This window comes from Heloderma suspectum, chromosome 5 (genome assembly GCF_057233095.1).
Source record: "Heloderma suspectum isolate Gila_16-S chromosome 5, 16-S_ref, whole genome shotgun sequence".
Lineage (NCBI taxonomy): Eukaryota > Metazoa > Chordata > Lepidosauria > Squamata > Helodermatidae > Heloderma > Heloderma suspectum.
The window spans coordinates 201,611,173-201,626,532 of record NC_139462.1 but is presented as its reverse complement, the minus strand read 5'-3'; the positions used below and the strand labels follow the sequence as shown (position 1 = coordinate 201,626,532).

General features: G+C 44.9%; 1 protein-coding gene across 1 annotated transcript in view; it reads right to left on the bottom strand.

Annotated features, from left to right (window-relative positions):
- Positions 1 to 7,546, bottom strand: part of SPAG6 (sperm associated antigen 6) — a 71,789-nt gene extending 64,243 nt beyond the window's left edge. The window contains exons 1-2 of the mRNA XM_084860478.1: positions 7,287 to 7,546; positions 6,613 to 6,708 (exon numbers count right to left, since the gene is read on the bottom strand). Coding sequence (XP_084716604.1) covers positions 6,613 to 6,708; positions 7,287 to 7,311 — 121 coding nt within the window. The 5' untranslated portion in view covers positions 7,312 to 7,546. The remainder of the gene's footprint in view (positions 1 to 6,612; positions 6,709 to 7,286) is intronic.
- Between the last annotated feature and the right edge of the window lie 7,814 nt (positions 7,547 to 15,360).

Sequence of the window (15,360 nt, the reverse complement as noted above, 5' to 3'; positions counted from 1 at the left end):
GAAAAGATATGTGTTACAGACATTTAAGAGAAATCTTAGTGCCTTAGGAACTTTCACAGGCTTACTAAGATTGTAAAAAAAAAAAACAAAAAAGACAAATCAGTCCATGTCTTGTTCCTACCATCTTTAATTATAAATCTGAGTGGCTACCTCATGTTCTTATGCCTCTGTTCCTGTAATTAAACAATCCAAGATCTCCAAACAGATAAGTGCTCCTCTTAGACAGGCTAGAAATTAAAGCCTCTATTAAAAGAATCTCTGTAATTTTAAATTTCATTGTGCTATATCACATTCTGCAACACAACAGGATGTTGGGCTTCTTCATGGGAAGCAAAGAAGAAAAAGAATTCATCAGGCTAGTGGAATCATTTAAATACTACTGAACCTTTGAGCAAAAGCTACAGGGAAGGTCTCTTATACAACCTCATTAAACTGAATGTACAACAGCTCATACATAGCTAGGTTCCTGCCCTTCTTTCTGACATTTTCTATATAAAAGCATTTTATTTATTTAGGCTGCAGTCCTATGCCCACTTACATGGGAATAAGCCCTATTGAGTTCAATAGGACTTACTTCTGAGTAGACATGTATAGGATTGTAGTGTTATTCTTTTTATGAAGGAACATTCATTCATGCTCCTCTCATCTGCAGTCTGAGCTCGTACAATCCAGATACAACCTCAGCTGCTATTTGTGTGCACTAGGCCTCACCTGCATGAATCGTTATAAAACTAATCAAGAGGTAATCAAACACTCGTTAGCTTCCCCCATATTGCTCCCATATTGTGCCTCTGAGTACAAATCATGTCGCTATTTAACTATTGGAAATTATCAGAGAAGATATCATAGGTCTCTTGAATTAGAGGGAAGATACTTTTGCATGTATATATTGTAAAATGGTAAGACTGATTTAACAGCATAATCCTATGCATACTTACTCAGAAGTAACATGTGGCTTACTCCCAGGAGCAAGCATATGCAAGGATTACAACCTAGCAGAGCAATCCTATGCATGTTTATTAGGAAACAAGTCCCATTGTGTCAAATTGTCTTTACTTCCTAGTAATTGTGTTTAAGATTACAGTCTAAGAGTAAGGTCCTATATATGTCTCCTTGGAAGTAAGCCCCATTGAGTTCAGTGTCTAGGATTTCAGCCTAACACTAGCCATATCAAAATATAAATAAATCATCCCCAAAGTAAAATAGAATTTCCATAATCTTTAATAACCAAGTATTGGACTGTAATTGTGTGCTATAAATATACTAGTGCAAATCCCATGCTGCCACGAGGGCTAGTAATCCGACAATGATTGGATAAAAATATGCTTGCCCATTTCCCTTGTCACTGGAACTTTGTTACTCTTTTAAAATAAATGTAATACAAATAAACCGACAAAGGTGAAAACAGACAAATCTTATTTTAAAAAAAGATTGTTCACCATTTTTTGAAGTTTGAGGTTGAGAACACGTGATATAAGATTTTTCTCCCTCTTCTCCCGCTGGTGTCCTTTCAGTTCTTTCTCCCCAGCATCTCTTCCTCCTCCTCGAACTATCACCAACTTACTTTTCTTCAGCCCCTTTCCCAACATTTCATTGGCCCAGCACTCTAAGACCTCACAGGAGTAAGCATTACTACACGTGCATACACACACTGTGTCACATGTTACATTACATGCACAGTGTGGGGCATATGCATTAACCTCCCCTTTGCCTCATCCCTCTCCCTTCCTGAGCTGCCCAAAACTCAAGCTTTGAACTTTTTTGAAGTTTCAAAATTTTCTGAACATCTACACTTGGTCATCATTTTCTTCTCCCAGTATAACAACATTTCCGTGTCTGGGGAAAAATTGTATTTTTAAAACTACATTGCATATCTGAAGGCACTTCTCTCTTTCAAATTTAACATTGGCAGAGAAACAAACATTGTTACTTTGCTGTATTAAATGGGGGCTCCCAAAAGTTGATGCAGTACTTCTCAGACTAACAGTTTAAATACCTAAACAGGCTAAATTAAACCTTAGCAAGTTTAGGTTTACATTTAATATCTCCATTTTGGAGATCACTAATACACTAGAATATATCCCAGTTTCCTAGTATATTAGCTAATTATATGTCACAGGGTATCGATAGATGGGCATCTTTAAAGTTTAGTTTGCAGGGTAAGGTTAATGCACTTAAGATTAATACTATACCTCAAATTGTTTTATGTTATACATGGGGTTCTTTTATTTATACTTGGCAAATATTTCTAAAGGCTTAATGCTTTGTTTTGCAAATTTTGGGGGTTCCTTTCCACGAAGAATATCTTTGAAAAGGATGCAACTCTCAGTCAAAGAAGGTAGGTTTGGCTTTCCAGATCTTGCTACATATCATCGGGCTTATCTGCTCACCTGCACTAAATTTTGGTCTTTTCCACTTAGATTTGATTTTCCACCTTCGTCATTTTTGGAATCCTCCTGTTAGGAGCCTCTCTCCAAATGGGTGGCATTAGGTTATCAGAATATTAGAGTGGACAGGGCTCCTCCCACAATTTTAGGCAGTTAGAGACATGTGACGTATAATTTCCTGCCAATTACAGTTTAATCCATTTTCCCATGCCTAATTGACTCTGGGAAAATCCCAATTTGAAAATTGGAAAGAAAATGGACAAGCATGGGCGAATTTAATTCAGGTGACCATTATATCTACTACTGTGGGCAAGAATCCCTTAGAAGAAATGGAGTAGCACTCATAGTCAACAAAAGGGTGGGAAAAGCAGTACTGGGGTACAATCTCAAAAACGATACAATGATCTCAGTATGAATCCAAGGCAAACCATTCAACATCACAGTAATTCAAGTCTATGCCCCAACCACTGAGGCCGAAGAAGCTGAGGTTGATCGGTTCTATGAACACCTACCACACCTTCTAGAACTAACACCAAGAAAAGATGTCCTCTTCATCATAGGGGATTGGAATGCTAAAGTAGGAAGTCAAGAAATCACCGGGATAACAGGCAAGCATGGCCTTGGGGTACAAAACGAAGCAGGACAAAGGCTAATAGAGTTTTGCCAAGAGAACACGCTGATCATAGCAAACACTCTTTTCCAACAGCACAAGAGGCGACTCTACACATGGACATCACCAGATGGTCAATATCAAAATCAGATTGATTATGTCCTTTGCAGCCAACGATGGAGAAGCTCTATACAGTCAGTAAAAACAAGACCTGGAGCTGACTGTGGCTCAGAGCATGAGCTGCTTCTTGCAAAATTTCGGCTTAAATGGAAGAACGTAGGGAAAACCACTAAACCATTCCGGTATGACCTAAATCATATCCCTTATGAATATACAGTGGAGGTGAGGAATAGATTTAAAGGATTAGACCTGATAGACAGAGTGCCTGAGGAACTATGGATGGAGGTCCATAACATAGTTCAGGAGGCAGCAACTAAATCCATCCCAAAGAAAAAGAAATGCAAGAAAGCCAAGTGGCTGTCTGATGAGGCTTTACAAGTAGCTGAGGAAAGAAGGGAAGCAAAAAGCAAGGGAGAAAGGGGAATATATATCCAACTGAATGCAGAGTTCCAGAGAATAGCAAGGAGAGACAAGAAGGCCTTCTTAAATGAACAATGCAAAGAAATCGAGGAAAACAATAGAATGGGAAAGACTAGAGATCTCTTCGAGAAAATCGGAGATATCAAGGGAACGTTTTGTGCAAAGACGGGCAAGATAAAGGACAAAGAAGGCAGGGACCTAACAGAAGCAGATGAGATTAAAAAGAGGTGGAAAGAATACACAGAAGAACTATACAGGAAAGATCTGAATGTCCCTGATAGCCATGATAGTGCGCACACTGAACTTGAGCCGGACATCCTAGAGAGTGAAGTCAAGTGGGCCTTAGGAAGCATTACTAACAACAAAGCTAGCGGAGATGACAGTATTCCAGCTGAGCCATTTAAGATCCTAAAAGATGATGCTGTTAAAGTGCTGCACTCAATATGCCAACACATTTGGAACACTCAACAGTGGCCACAAGACTGGAAAAGGTCAGTTTACATTCCAATTCCAAAGAAGGGCAATGCCAAAGAGTGTTCAAACTACTCTTTTGAGTACAATTGGCTCATTTCACATGCCAGCAAGGTTATGCTCAAAATCCTACAAGCTAGGCTTCAGCAGTATGTGAACCAAGAACTACCAGAAGTACAAGCTGGGTTTTGAAGAGGCAGAGGAACTAGAGATCAAATCGCCAACATTCGCTGCATCATGGAGAAAGCAAGAGAATTCCAGAAAAATGTCTATTTCTGCTTCATTGACTATGCTAAAGCCTTCGATTGTGTGGATCACAACAAACTCTGGCAAATTCTGAAAGAGATGAGAGTACCAGACCACCTTACTTGTCTCCTGAGAAACCTGTACGAGGGCCAAGAAGCAACAGTAAGAACCAGACATGGAACAACCGAGTGGTTCAAAATTGGGAAAGGAGTATGACAAGGCTGCATATTGTTGCCTTGCTTATTTAACTTATATGCAGAGTACATCATGAGAAACACCGGGTTGGATGAATCACAGGTCGGAATTAAGATTGCTGGGAGAATTATCAACAACCTCAGATACGCAGACGATACCACCCTAATGGCAGAAAGCGAAGAGGATCTCAAGAGCCTCTTGTTGAGGGTGAAAGTGGAGAGTGCAAAAGCTGGTTTGAAACTCAACATGAAAAAAACTCAGATCATGGCATCTGGCCCCATCACTTCCTGGCATATTGAAGGGGAAGAAATGGAAGCAGTGGCAGATTTTACTTTCTTCGGCTCCAAGATCAATGCAGATGGTGACTGTAGCCATGAAATTAAGAGACGCTTGCTCCTTGGGAGGAAAGCTATGGCACACCTAGACAGCATAGTAAGAAGCAGAGACATCACCTTGCCGACAAAGGCCCGTCTAATCAAAGCTATGGTTTTCCTAGTAGCAATATATGGCTGTGAGAGCTGGACTATAAGGAAGGCTGAGTGCCGAAGAATTGATGCTTTCGAACTGTAGTGCTGGAGAAGACTCTTACGAGTCCCCTGGACTGCAAGGAGGTCAAATCAGTCAATCCTAAAGGAAATCAACCCTGACTGCTCATTGGAAGGACAGATACTGAAGGTGAAGCTCAAATATTTTGGCCACCTAATGCGAAGAGAAAATTCCCTGGAAAAGACCCTGATGCTGGGTAAGATTGAAGGCAAAAGGAGAAGGGGACGGCAGAGGATGAGATGGCTAGATAGCATCACCCATGCAATGAATATTAACTTGAGCACACTCCGGGAGAGAGCAGAAGACAGGAATGCCTGGCGTGCTATGGTCCATGGGGTCACAAAGAGTCGGACACGACTTAACGACTGAACAACAAGATTTGATCCCACTACTTTCACAGCCTTGGAGTCCCCTTCTCTAGTTGAAATACTTACTGCAGTTGATCAGGTACATTGACCCATGTTTCATGTTTATACTTATTATCAGTGAATAAATATGATACACAGGGTCTTAAGCAGGAACAGAACAGGAAATTGAATTGTCCTGTTTTGCCTAATCAATAGATCGCCTCTTTGGCATCTGAATCAGACATGTCTGTGGATCTCTGAATACATCTTATTCAGCAAAAACTCTTGCTTCAGGTCTATTGGACAACACAACGTCTCTTTAATAAAGGTTTGTCTAACTCGGCTAATTGTTGCAGGTGCAATACAGCTAATGTTTCTTTTAATCATATGTATTGAAAATGCCCAATAGTTGCCTCTTTTGGGGAGGAAGTTGTTGTTGTTGTTCAGTCGTTCAGTCGTGTCCGACTCTTCGTGACCCCATGGACCATAGCACGCCAGGCCTTCCTGTCCTGCGCTCTCTCCCGGAGCGTATTGGAATACTCTTCCAAATTCTTTACCTGCTTCTTGGATTTTAACACATGGTCAGCATAAATGGATTTTCGCACTCTTATGACCACCAAAAGACTGATACTACAACACTGGAACACCTCCTATAATGCAATGGATTGAAGACCTAACAATACTAGCGACATTTGAAAGAGTGGTATACTGGCGCCACTTGCAAATGGACCTATATATGGATATTTGGTCTGCTTTTATTGCAGTTTATGTATAATCTATTTTCTCCCTTTTTAGAATGTTGTAATAACTGAAACTGAGATCTTTAGCTATATCAGTGATTTTAAAAAATGTTTGGTTGTTCTTTTGTTTGTTTTGTTGAAACTCGCAATAAAGAATTGATTAATATATCTACATTGCATTCCCCCACACCCCTTTCCAAAGGCAATGCCTAGAAGCAGGAAGACTTATCATTGAGTGGTGAATTGCAGCCCCTCGCCTCCTGTTCTGTCTTTCATGACTTGAAATAGCCTGCAAACAGCCAATAAATAGTCACACATGTTGGGAGTTCCCTTAGTGCCATGTGTGGATATACGAAGCAAATGTACCTGCTGACTTTAATATGTAGACATATGTTTTACCTGATCATTTTCTTGGAACATCTTTAGACTATCTAAAAAGGTAGGCAGTTCAAAGTACCAAACCGCTCTTTATTTTACAGAAAGACAAATTAAAGTTTACAAAGCACTGTTTAATTTGTTTGCTTTTTTACCTGCATTCTGGAGAGTCTCAATATTTTGCGGCCTAGTAGCAAGTTCCGCCACAGTCTGGACAAACTGCGTTCGGGCTCTTTGATACTGCTCGAACACTGCAAGTAAGAAAGAAGACAGAATGAGTGAATTTCAATTAGGCCTTCAGATTACAAACCTTCACACTTTAGAAAGTTGCCCAGAGGACAGCATGCATGAGAAACTGTAACAAGTACCAAAGTTCTCACAAAAAGCAAAGGTAGCTGTGTTGCCCATACGTAAAATTCCAAAATCCATATTAGGATTTACTAGACCAGCCAAAAGATCACAAAAAACATGCAAGCTTTCAAGATCTGCAGATCTCATCATCAGACAAAATGGTATAAAAAGCACAGGGCAGCAAATAGAGATGAAAATCAAACTCCGACTTGATGGTGCAGACAACCTAACTTTAGTCCCATTGATTTCAATGGGTCTACTGCAAATATGGCTAAATCTGGATCCAATCCATCGTCTGTATGGCACCACAAGACTCTTTGGCTACAATCCTTTGTGCACTTGTCTGGCAGTAAGTTCCATTTAACTCAATGGGGCTTACTTCTGAGCAGGCACATATAGGATGGCAGCGTGTGTTGTTTTTCATAAGAAACTATGTAGCTCAGTAACTCCCCCACACAAAATTCAGCCTTAAAAATACCTTGCAGGACCTGCCTCTGGCTCATGGTTCTTGCTGATCACAAGCTTCTGAGAGCCTCGGGAACGACCCTGATGGGGTGTCTCGGCCGGGATTGCACCCGGATCTCTCTGAACTTTTAGGGGGGGGGCCCTTCCTTGCCCCCAGCGTTCCTTCACTCGAGAGATCCGGCCGGCGCCGCCAACTCAACCTCCTACTCGGGATCTGCAGCCAGGGCCCTTCTCCCTTTCCCCGGGGCCTTTTCAGTTTGGGCTGCCGTGTGTATCTTTCTCCTAGGCAACCAAACGGAAGCTGGCGCCATAAAGGGGCGGGAGAGAGGCCGCAGCTTGCGCCTCATTGTGACATCAGATGGGCAGGCACCAGTCCTGCCAGCCGGCTGAGCCTAGAGGGAGGCTGTTGCGGGCCTAGAAGGACGAATCCACGCGGACCTCGCGGACCGGCTGGAGGCGGCGCGGCGCAATCGGCTCCTGCTGCGGTGTCTTCGTCGGGCCGTCGATTCTTCCGTGCGCCGAGCCTGATCTTCCTGCGCCTACTCCAGCTAATTGAAGAACGCGCGGGGCGCTGCCCTTATGACGGAGAGAGAGAGGTTTTAAGGCTCTCGGCGTAGGTCAAAGGCAGCACCTGAATTTAAGGCGGGAGGTGTGGTTGCTGCCGTGCTCCTTAGCCGGGAGAAGGAAGAATCGACCCACCTAAACTATAACTTCAGAGTAAGCAGCGAGATCCTAAGGGCGCGATTCTAGGCATGTTTAGACAGAAATAAGTCCCTGGCTGGGGAAGGCTGGGAGTTGTAGGACTTACTTCTGTCTAATGCGTAGGATTGCGCCGTAAGCCTCTTTACTCGGACGTCCCACTGAGTTCAAGAAGACCTTACTTCCCAGTAAGCGCGTTTAGGGTCGCAGCCTTCGGTTACAAAGGAGGCATTCATTAGGTATTGTTTGAACGCAAAACCATCCTGGAAAGTAGGGAAATACTGGAATGTACAGTCTCAAACGCTCCATTCCCTGCTGGACTGGAGTGTTTAAACCTAAGGAAGTTCACTAAACTGCAAGTCTATATAGACACACACACTTACCTGCGAGTAAGTCCTACTGAGCTCAGGGGAGTTACTGAGTAGATGTGCCTAGGACTGCACTGCATCGACATTTTTAATCCTGTGGAAGTTCAACTAGCTTTACTTCCTAATACTCTGGGAAGTATTAGGCTGTGTGTGCATGGGCACGATCCACAGAGCGGTTAAACCGAAGTACTTCAGCCTTGCGAGGTCAAGGGATTTGATGGACAATTTCCTCTATCAAGCTTCAAGAAAAATAATAAATACATAAATAATACCGAGTTTATTTACACTGTTCCGTTATTTTTTCTCACACACACCCGCCTCCCCAAGAAACTCCTGAGTTCAGCGGCCACTTCTATTTACATAGATGTGCCTAATTAATGAAACTCGTCCATTCTTAGTTCTTTGTATACCATGGAGCTATCATAATGCACGCCCTATAACAGATATACATGGCTATGCTGAGATGGATCTGTTAGGCAGGGATTAGAGTAAACCGTCTCGCAGCGGGTTTAGGCTTTTCCAACGCCAGGGTATAGAAGGGAAAATTCCTCCCACACCGGAGGGACCCTGAAACATTCCTGAGTAAGCTCTCTTTCAGATTTCCCCCTCGTCTCCGCAGCCAACATTTTTTTTATTTTTAAAAACTGAATGAATTACTTTGCATTCCTTTCAAGAACTGAACCTCGCAGCTCGGTTGTTCCTCTGAGTTTTCTTTTTTTAACTTTCCATGTATGTTGCGGATAAACAAAAGTTCTAATGTAGCATCTACAACACAAACCTTGCAAACTCGTGCCATTGCCACACACATCAAGGGCCGCTTCACACGTTACAACATTCCTCGCGTTGGAGGAAAGCGTGTCACGACTGACCAATCATCGTTCGTACGATTTCCTGCGCTCAGGAATGTGCCTTAGTAAGAATTTATCCACGGGAAGGTGATCTGACTTCTTTCTTTCTGGATAGTTGGCGTGTGCCTGGTCGTGCAGGAGTTTAAAAACTGGTCTCAGCAGCACCAGCGTTTGCACTTTGCCAGACACTTCCAGGCAAGACATGGAAGCGAGGTGATGGATGGTCCACCGGCTCTTGCGTCCGCCGAGAATCGGGGTCCTCAGATCCAAAGGTTCTCATGATGGTAGCTGATTCTCTTCGAGCACAGGCACTGGGGACTGAATGCCTTTTGGGTTCACACGCACTTCACTCTCGGGATTAACCTCCTGTGACTATGTCTGAACCCTCCCCGCTAAATACAATATTCTAGCGCCTGTTCTACGGAAAGGTCGACATGCCTTCTCTTCTCCCGCCCGAAATATATACCACTTCATTCTTCAGAAGTCCGCTCCTTAACATAATGAGTCCATCCAGCCCAGTACTGTTGACACGGACTGGCAGCGGCTCTCCAAGGTGAAAACAGGGACCTTTCCGAACCCTACCTGGACGTGCCAACCTGGGACTTTCTGGATGCGGGGTGGTGAACTACCGCGGCGCAAAGGCCTCATATTTCACCTAGGGAAAGTAGAGCCGAGAGAATGTTAGCCAATGCCACGCACGTAGTCCGTAAACTGAGGGGTAGGATTTATTTATTTTTAATCCTTGGTCTTCTAAGCCAAAATCTGGCACTGGGCGAGTCAGGTCCTTGTCTCGCTCATTCTATTTATCTGAGCCTATGCTGCTTCCTGATGAAAATATACAAAAGCTCCGATTAGAATTGCACACATACAGCCCAAGTCCCACATTTAGCCGGATTCACGCCGTCACGTAGAACACCCCCCCCCCCACGATAAGGAACCTAGACAGAAGAAAAGAGCCCCTCCACTCCTCCTGCCTGGGATTCCGGTATCCCCGCGGAGCGCTGCTGCGGGGGCCTTTTGTTCTGAGCGTCACGTGGCGGGGGCAGACGTTTCTAAACGCTTGTTTTGCCGGGGGAGGGGGTTATTCTCTGCCACCGGACTCCTGCACTGTGGCAAGAAAAGCCACTTTATAGTGCCGAGATTAGTTACACGGGAGGACAAGCTACATGGAGAAGACGACTCCTTAGTAACATTCAGGAGCTCGGCTTAAGGGTGCAGTCCTATCCACGCTTAGTTGGGAGTGAACCTCGTGGAATACAGCGGGGCTTACTTCCGAGTAAGCATGCATAGGCTTACGCCGCCAGCACCAGAAGACGCACCCCGCGACCTGCATCCTTGTAAGGCTTTCCTCGGTTTTAACGCTGAGGCGGGAGCGAAAGCTCATTTACTCGTTTCCAGACACGCCTTTGAGCTGAAGCGCCACAACTTCGGAGCACCCAGGACAGGAGGCAGCCCGTCTGGAAAAGGCGAAAGCAGATCACCGCCCACACGGTTTCAAAGAGAGATCAGCCTCTCTCCGCCAGACCTCGCCAAGGACTTCCCCGGCCGGCTGGGGCTTTTGCCGCGGGGAAAAGCCCGGCGTTTCTGCGTAAGCGCGGCGGAGGCCGTGGAGCCCCGCCAAGCCCCGAGGGGGCGGCGCGGTCAAATCGGCGGCTGGTGCCGGCGATCGGCTTCTTCCTGGCAAAGACTTGCCAGCCCAGCGAGGAAGCGCCCGGCTCAGCCAGCCAGGCCCCTGGCGGCGGGCGGGAGCAGGCGAGAGGCCGCGTCTGCCGGCCCAGTGTTCGATCCCCCGGAGGGAAGCAAGCAAGCAAGCAAGCAAGCAAGCAGAGAAGGGCCCCCACCCCAAGCGAGCCGCCCGCCGCCGGCATCCCGCCGAACTCCGCTCGCTCTTCGCGCGGCCCGGTCCTGTGCACGTTTGCTCGGAAGCAAGTCCTGCTGAATCCAGTGAGACTTACTCCCGGGTAAGCGTTGCGCAGGATTTCACCTTTCGCAACAGAGTTCCGTGTGCGTGGGTAGTTTGCGGGCAGGCTGCAAAACTGCAGCGGGGCCTCAACGACCTGAGAGTTCGTCTGAGGGCAGGGGCTGGAAACGGACCCGATTCTAAGCCCCCCACCGCGAAGTCGGCCCCTCGCAGTTCGAGAGGGTTTGCGCAGGTGAAGGCGTTTAGGGGGCAAAAAGGACCACGTCGATCCCTGGAGTCCACGTGTCCAAATATTCCCCTTTCTGCTGCTGAGAGAGAGAGAGAGATTCAGGACTGAAGCTACATAAACGCCCCTGGAGAAATCCCACTTCTTCAGCCTCAAGGCGAGAGAGAGACCCACGGCGGGGAGAATTCCGCGTTGCTTCCGCGCATGCGCAGCTCCCGGACGGAGCCTTTCCTTTTTAACATTTGCCTTCGGTTCCCTCAGGACGTGACGCGGCGCACAGCCCAACTAGTCCCGAGCGCTGGTGAGCGCGCACACGCGTCGACGCTGCGCCGGATGGCGGATGCCTCCCCCCCTGTGCCCAGACCCAGCCCGGACTGCGATGCGTACTGCGGTTTGGCCGGGGTGTTTTAAGGACGTCTGTAGGAAAGAGGGGACACCTACATGCAACAAATGGTTACAGGAAAGCAGTTTTTCTGCATTAAAAGATGAGGTTCCGGGATGCCGGAGGCCGCCTTGTTAATTCCAAACTGCCACCCTTTTAATGCGATTAAAAGTAGCGATCGGATGCACTCTTCCTTCCGTCATGTGCGGTGAGCGTCCATCGCCTGTGTATTAGCCTGCTTGAGTTCTCAGTGGTGGCGTTATTCCCCCAAACCTCCTCTTCAGTAGATGTCGGAGCAAATAACCTGAGGAGGATTACAACAATTCGCAAGTCAGTTAAGCGGAAGTGCTTGAATGCCCAATAGACACCTGATCCGATTGTCTGGGTTTGATTTCCAGTAATTTCTTGAATTCATTTCCAAGTATGTGTGTGTTGGCTTGAGGTGTCCATCGGTTTAAATCCAAGTACTTTTCAACTGCGGGTGGGAAACAGGCAGATAATTTACTGACTGTCTTCTCTAATTATTTATTATTATTGCTGTTATTCGTTCTACCTAGTATGACTAGGCCAGTTTAAAATATATGCAAACATTGGTGCTGAGACAATACACAGTAGATAAGTAACAGATGCAAAGCTTGAACTTCAGTCGGATGTACTTGGGAATAAATGTTGTGGATTTTAGTGGGACTTTTGCGAAGAAGTGTAGATAGGATCTCTCTGTTGGAAGGAAAAATTAGCAGATCTTGATAGCCTATTTTAAATCTCTCTACTAAAGATCACTTTTAAAGTCTCTCTCTCTCTCTCTCTCTCTCTCTCACACACACACACCCACACACACCATCTTTAATGCAATAGATGGAAGTACAATCATTAGAATCATTAAGACATTCCCCCAAATATAGGTAAGCACTTTTAACAATGCAATGCATGTCTGCTCAGAACTTGAGTCCCATTAAGTTCAAAGAGATTTACTCCCAGGTTAGTTTGCAGCTTTATCTCATTTCTTCCAATATGGAAGATCTGCGCATGTCTAACTCTCCCATTGAAACGAACAGGACTTACTGAAGTGCTTAGCTTTGGCTGGAATGGATCCTGCCTGTGTGTTAGGATGGTGGGGAAGGGCAGTTCTTAACGCCACTACCTTGACAAATCCTGTTTCATAACTGAGTTTGAAATAACCAAAGATCTCATGTAGTATCAAATAAATTAAGAGTGAAGTGGAACAAAAACCGGATTATTTCCAACATCAACAGCATTCTCAAAAAGTTACACTTTGCTTTGAGGGTCATTCCAATTACATTATAATTTGCTTTAAAAGCAACATCTCTGTATTTATTTAATTAAGGCTGCAATCCTATGTATAACTACCTGGGGGTAAGTACCATTGAACTCAGTGAGAATTAATTCTGAATAGCCATGTTAGTCTAATATCTAGGTATTTCAAGCTATCACAGCATAAAGCCATAATTGTTTATTAGTATTAGTATTTTCATAAGATGTGTTAGATACCTTAAAGCTTATGCAGGTAATTTCAGACCTTCAAAAGTCTTACCGTGGTTTTTTCAATATTTGCACTTGCTGAGTTGCAGGCAGAAACGCATTTGCTTTGAGGATGAATGGGTTGTGTGTGTGTGTGTGTGTGTGTATGTGAGTGTGAGTGTTTCCCCTTCAGCATCACTGCAAAGTGTGTGTGTGGGGGGGCGATTTTCACACCCAAATCATAAACACCTTACCTGTGAACAATAATGTCTCCTTGATTTCACTCATGCCTCTAAAAAGTGATCACTCGCTCCTAGAGAATTGTGTTCATTTGCAAATCGCGAGGAACTCAAATGAGCAATGGTCTCTTGCCAAGGCAAAGCAGAAGGGTCTTTACAAAGAGGGCTTGAAATGGGACGAGACAGCTATTATTGCAGAACACATTTTGAGAACGGGACAACAGCCCTTACGCTCAAGGAAATCTACTTGAAAATTAAACTCCATCGAAGTGAATGGGGTCTGTCTCCCAGTCATTTCAGGTCGCATGTCATGGATCGTGTGTGTGTGTGTGTGTGTGTGTGTGTGTGTCTACATACGCACAAAAACATACCTCTGATTCCTTACCTGTAAGCTGAAATGATTGAACGTTGGGTCCATTCACTTCGATGGAACAGCTTCAAAGTGTTAGATACGTATATTAAACCCTTGCATAGAGAAAGCTAGGGTTTCAAAGCACCCTCCCTCAGCCCAGCTTTCTCCCAGACATGCTATTTTTTCCATTTGAAGAGACAATTCCCCCGCCCCCGCGTTCAAACACACGGGAGCCTCCACCCCCAATATTCAAGCACACTGCAGTCTATTGGCACAGTCCTGGAAAAGAGTGGGGGTTGTTTGTGGTTCTTGGATATTAAGAAGGAGGCACTCTCAAAACATATACAAGGCATTCTATGATGATGATATTTTAACACCTCAATTCTAAACGTGTTTACTCGGGAGTAAGTCCGTTTGATTTCAATTAGTCTTACTTTCAAGGATACAAGATTAGCCCAGGTATGCTCCAGCGCTCATGTCTACTATTACGAACAGCTTCGCGTTCCGCGGTTCGGTAAGCCCTGGTGAGATCTTGGCCAAATGAAACCCAGTCAACAATCGTGTGAATAGGATCCGCCTGGATTTAACTTAATTCTCACTTGGGTTCTAGAGAAACAAAGGGGAACCGTGTAATGTGTGTAAGCTCTGGCAGGAATCCACTTTGAATTCGAATGCTTGGCCTGTTTAGAAGTCAAGAAGCTAAAGACGTATCTGGCCAACATTTATCACAACTCTTTTGGGAATTCGCCCACGTGGCCTGAACTCCACTTCAAAATTAGACAGTAGTCAATAAAATGCTATCACTGTAACTTTTGCAACAACCCTGAAAGGTATACCAGTATTGTTCCCAAATTTCACAAGGGAACCTGGGGCTTAGGCGAGCTGGTTATGATTCTGGTGAGAGTTGAACCTACGATCTCATGAATCACTCCTCTTTGATTTAGGGCGCAATCCTATATATGTTTAGACAGAAAAAAGTCCTGCAACTCCCAGCATTCCTCAGCCAGCTATGCTGGCTGGAGAAAGGTGGGAGTTGTAGGACTTTTCTTCCGTCCTACAACAACTATACTAGCTGGGAAATAGGAGCTGAAGAACTTTTTTCTGTCTAAACATGTATAGGATTGCCCCCCTAGCCGCTGCATATGGCACCAGCTCTCCGAGAATAAAGGCGCAAAAACACACAAGGTGATCCACAGGACAGCCCGATCCAGAACTTCATGGAGGTACGTGAGATTTCAGCGTATTTATTCTCTGTGAGTCTGAACCTTCCGAGGAACGTATTCATTTGGTTTACTTCCAAATCCGTCTCTTTAATTGGGTTGCATGTACAACAATCTCTTAGCCCTATGGGAAGTGCGCCGGTTGGCAATTCACTCTCAGAACTGATGTACAGCCAATCCCTGCAGCACTTTGAAATACTTCCACCAATTTACCACTTATGTCAGGACGACATAAGAGGAGGAGTGCAGTTTAAGCGCGTTCTGGATCAGCATGCTAGCTCCATTTATGTCAATGGGCTTGATCTAGTTTCAATCTGGGATTCAGTTTCGGCTTGGCTATTGAATGTTGAACA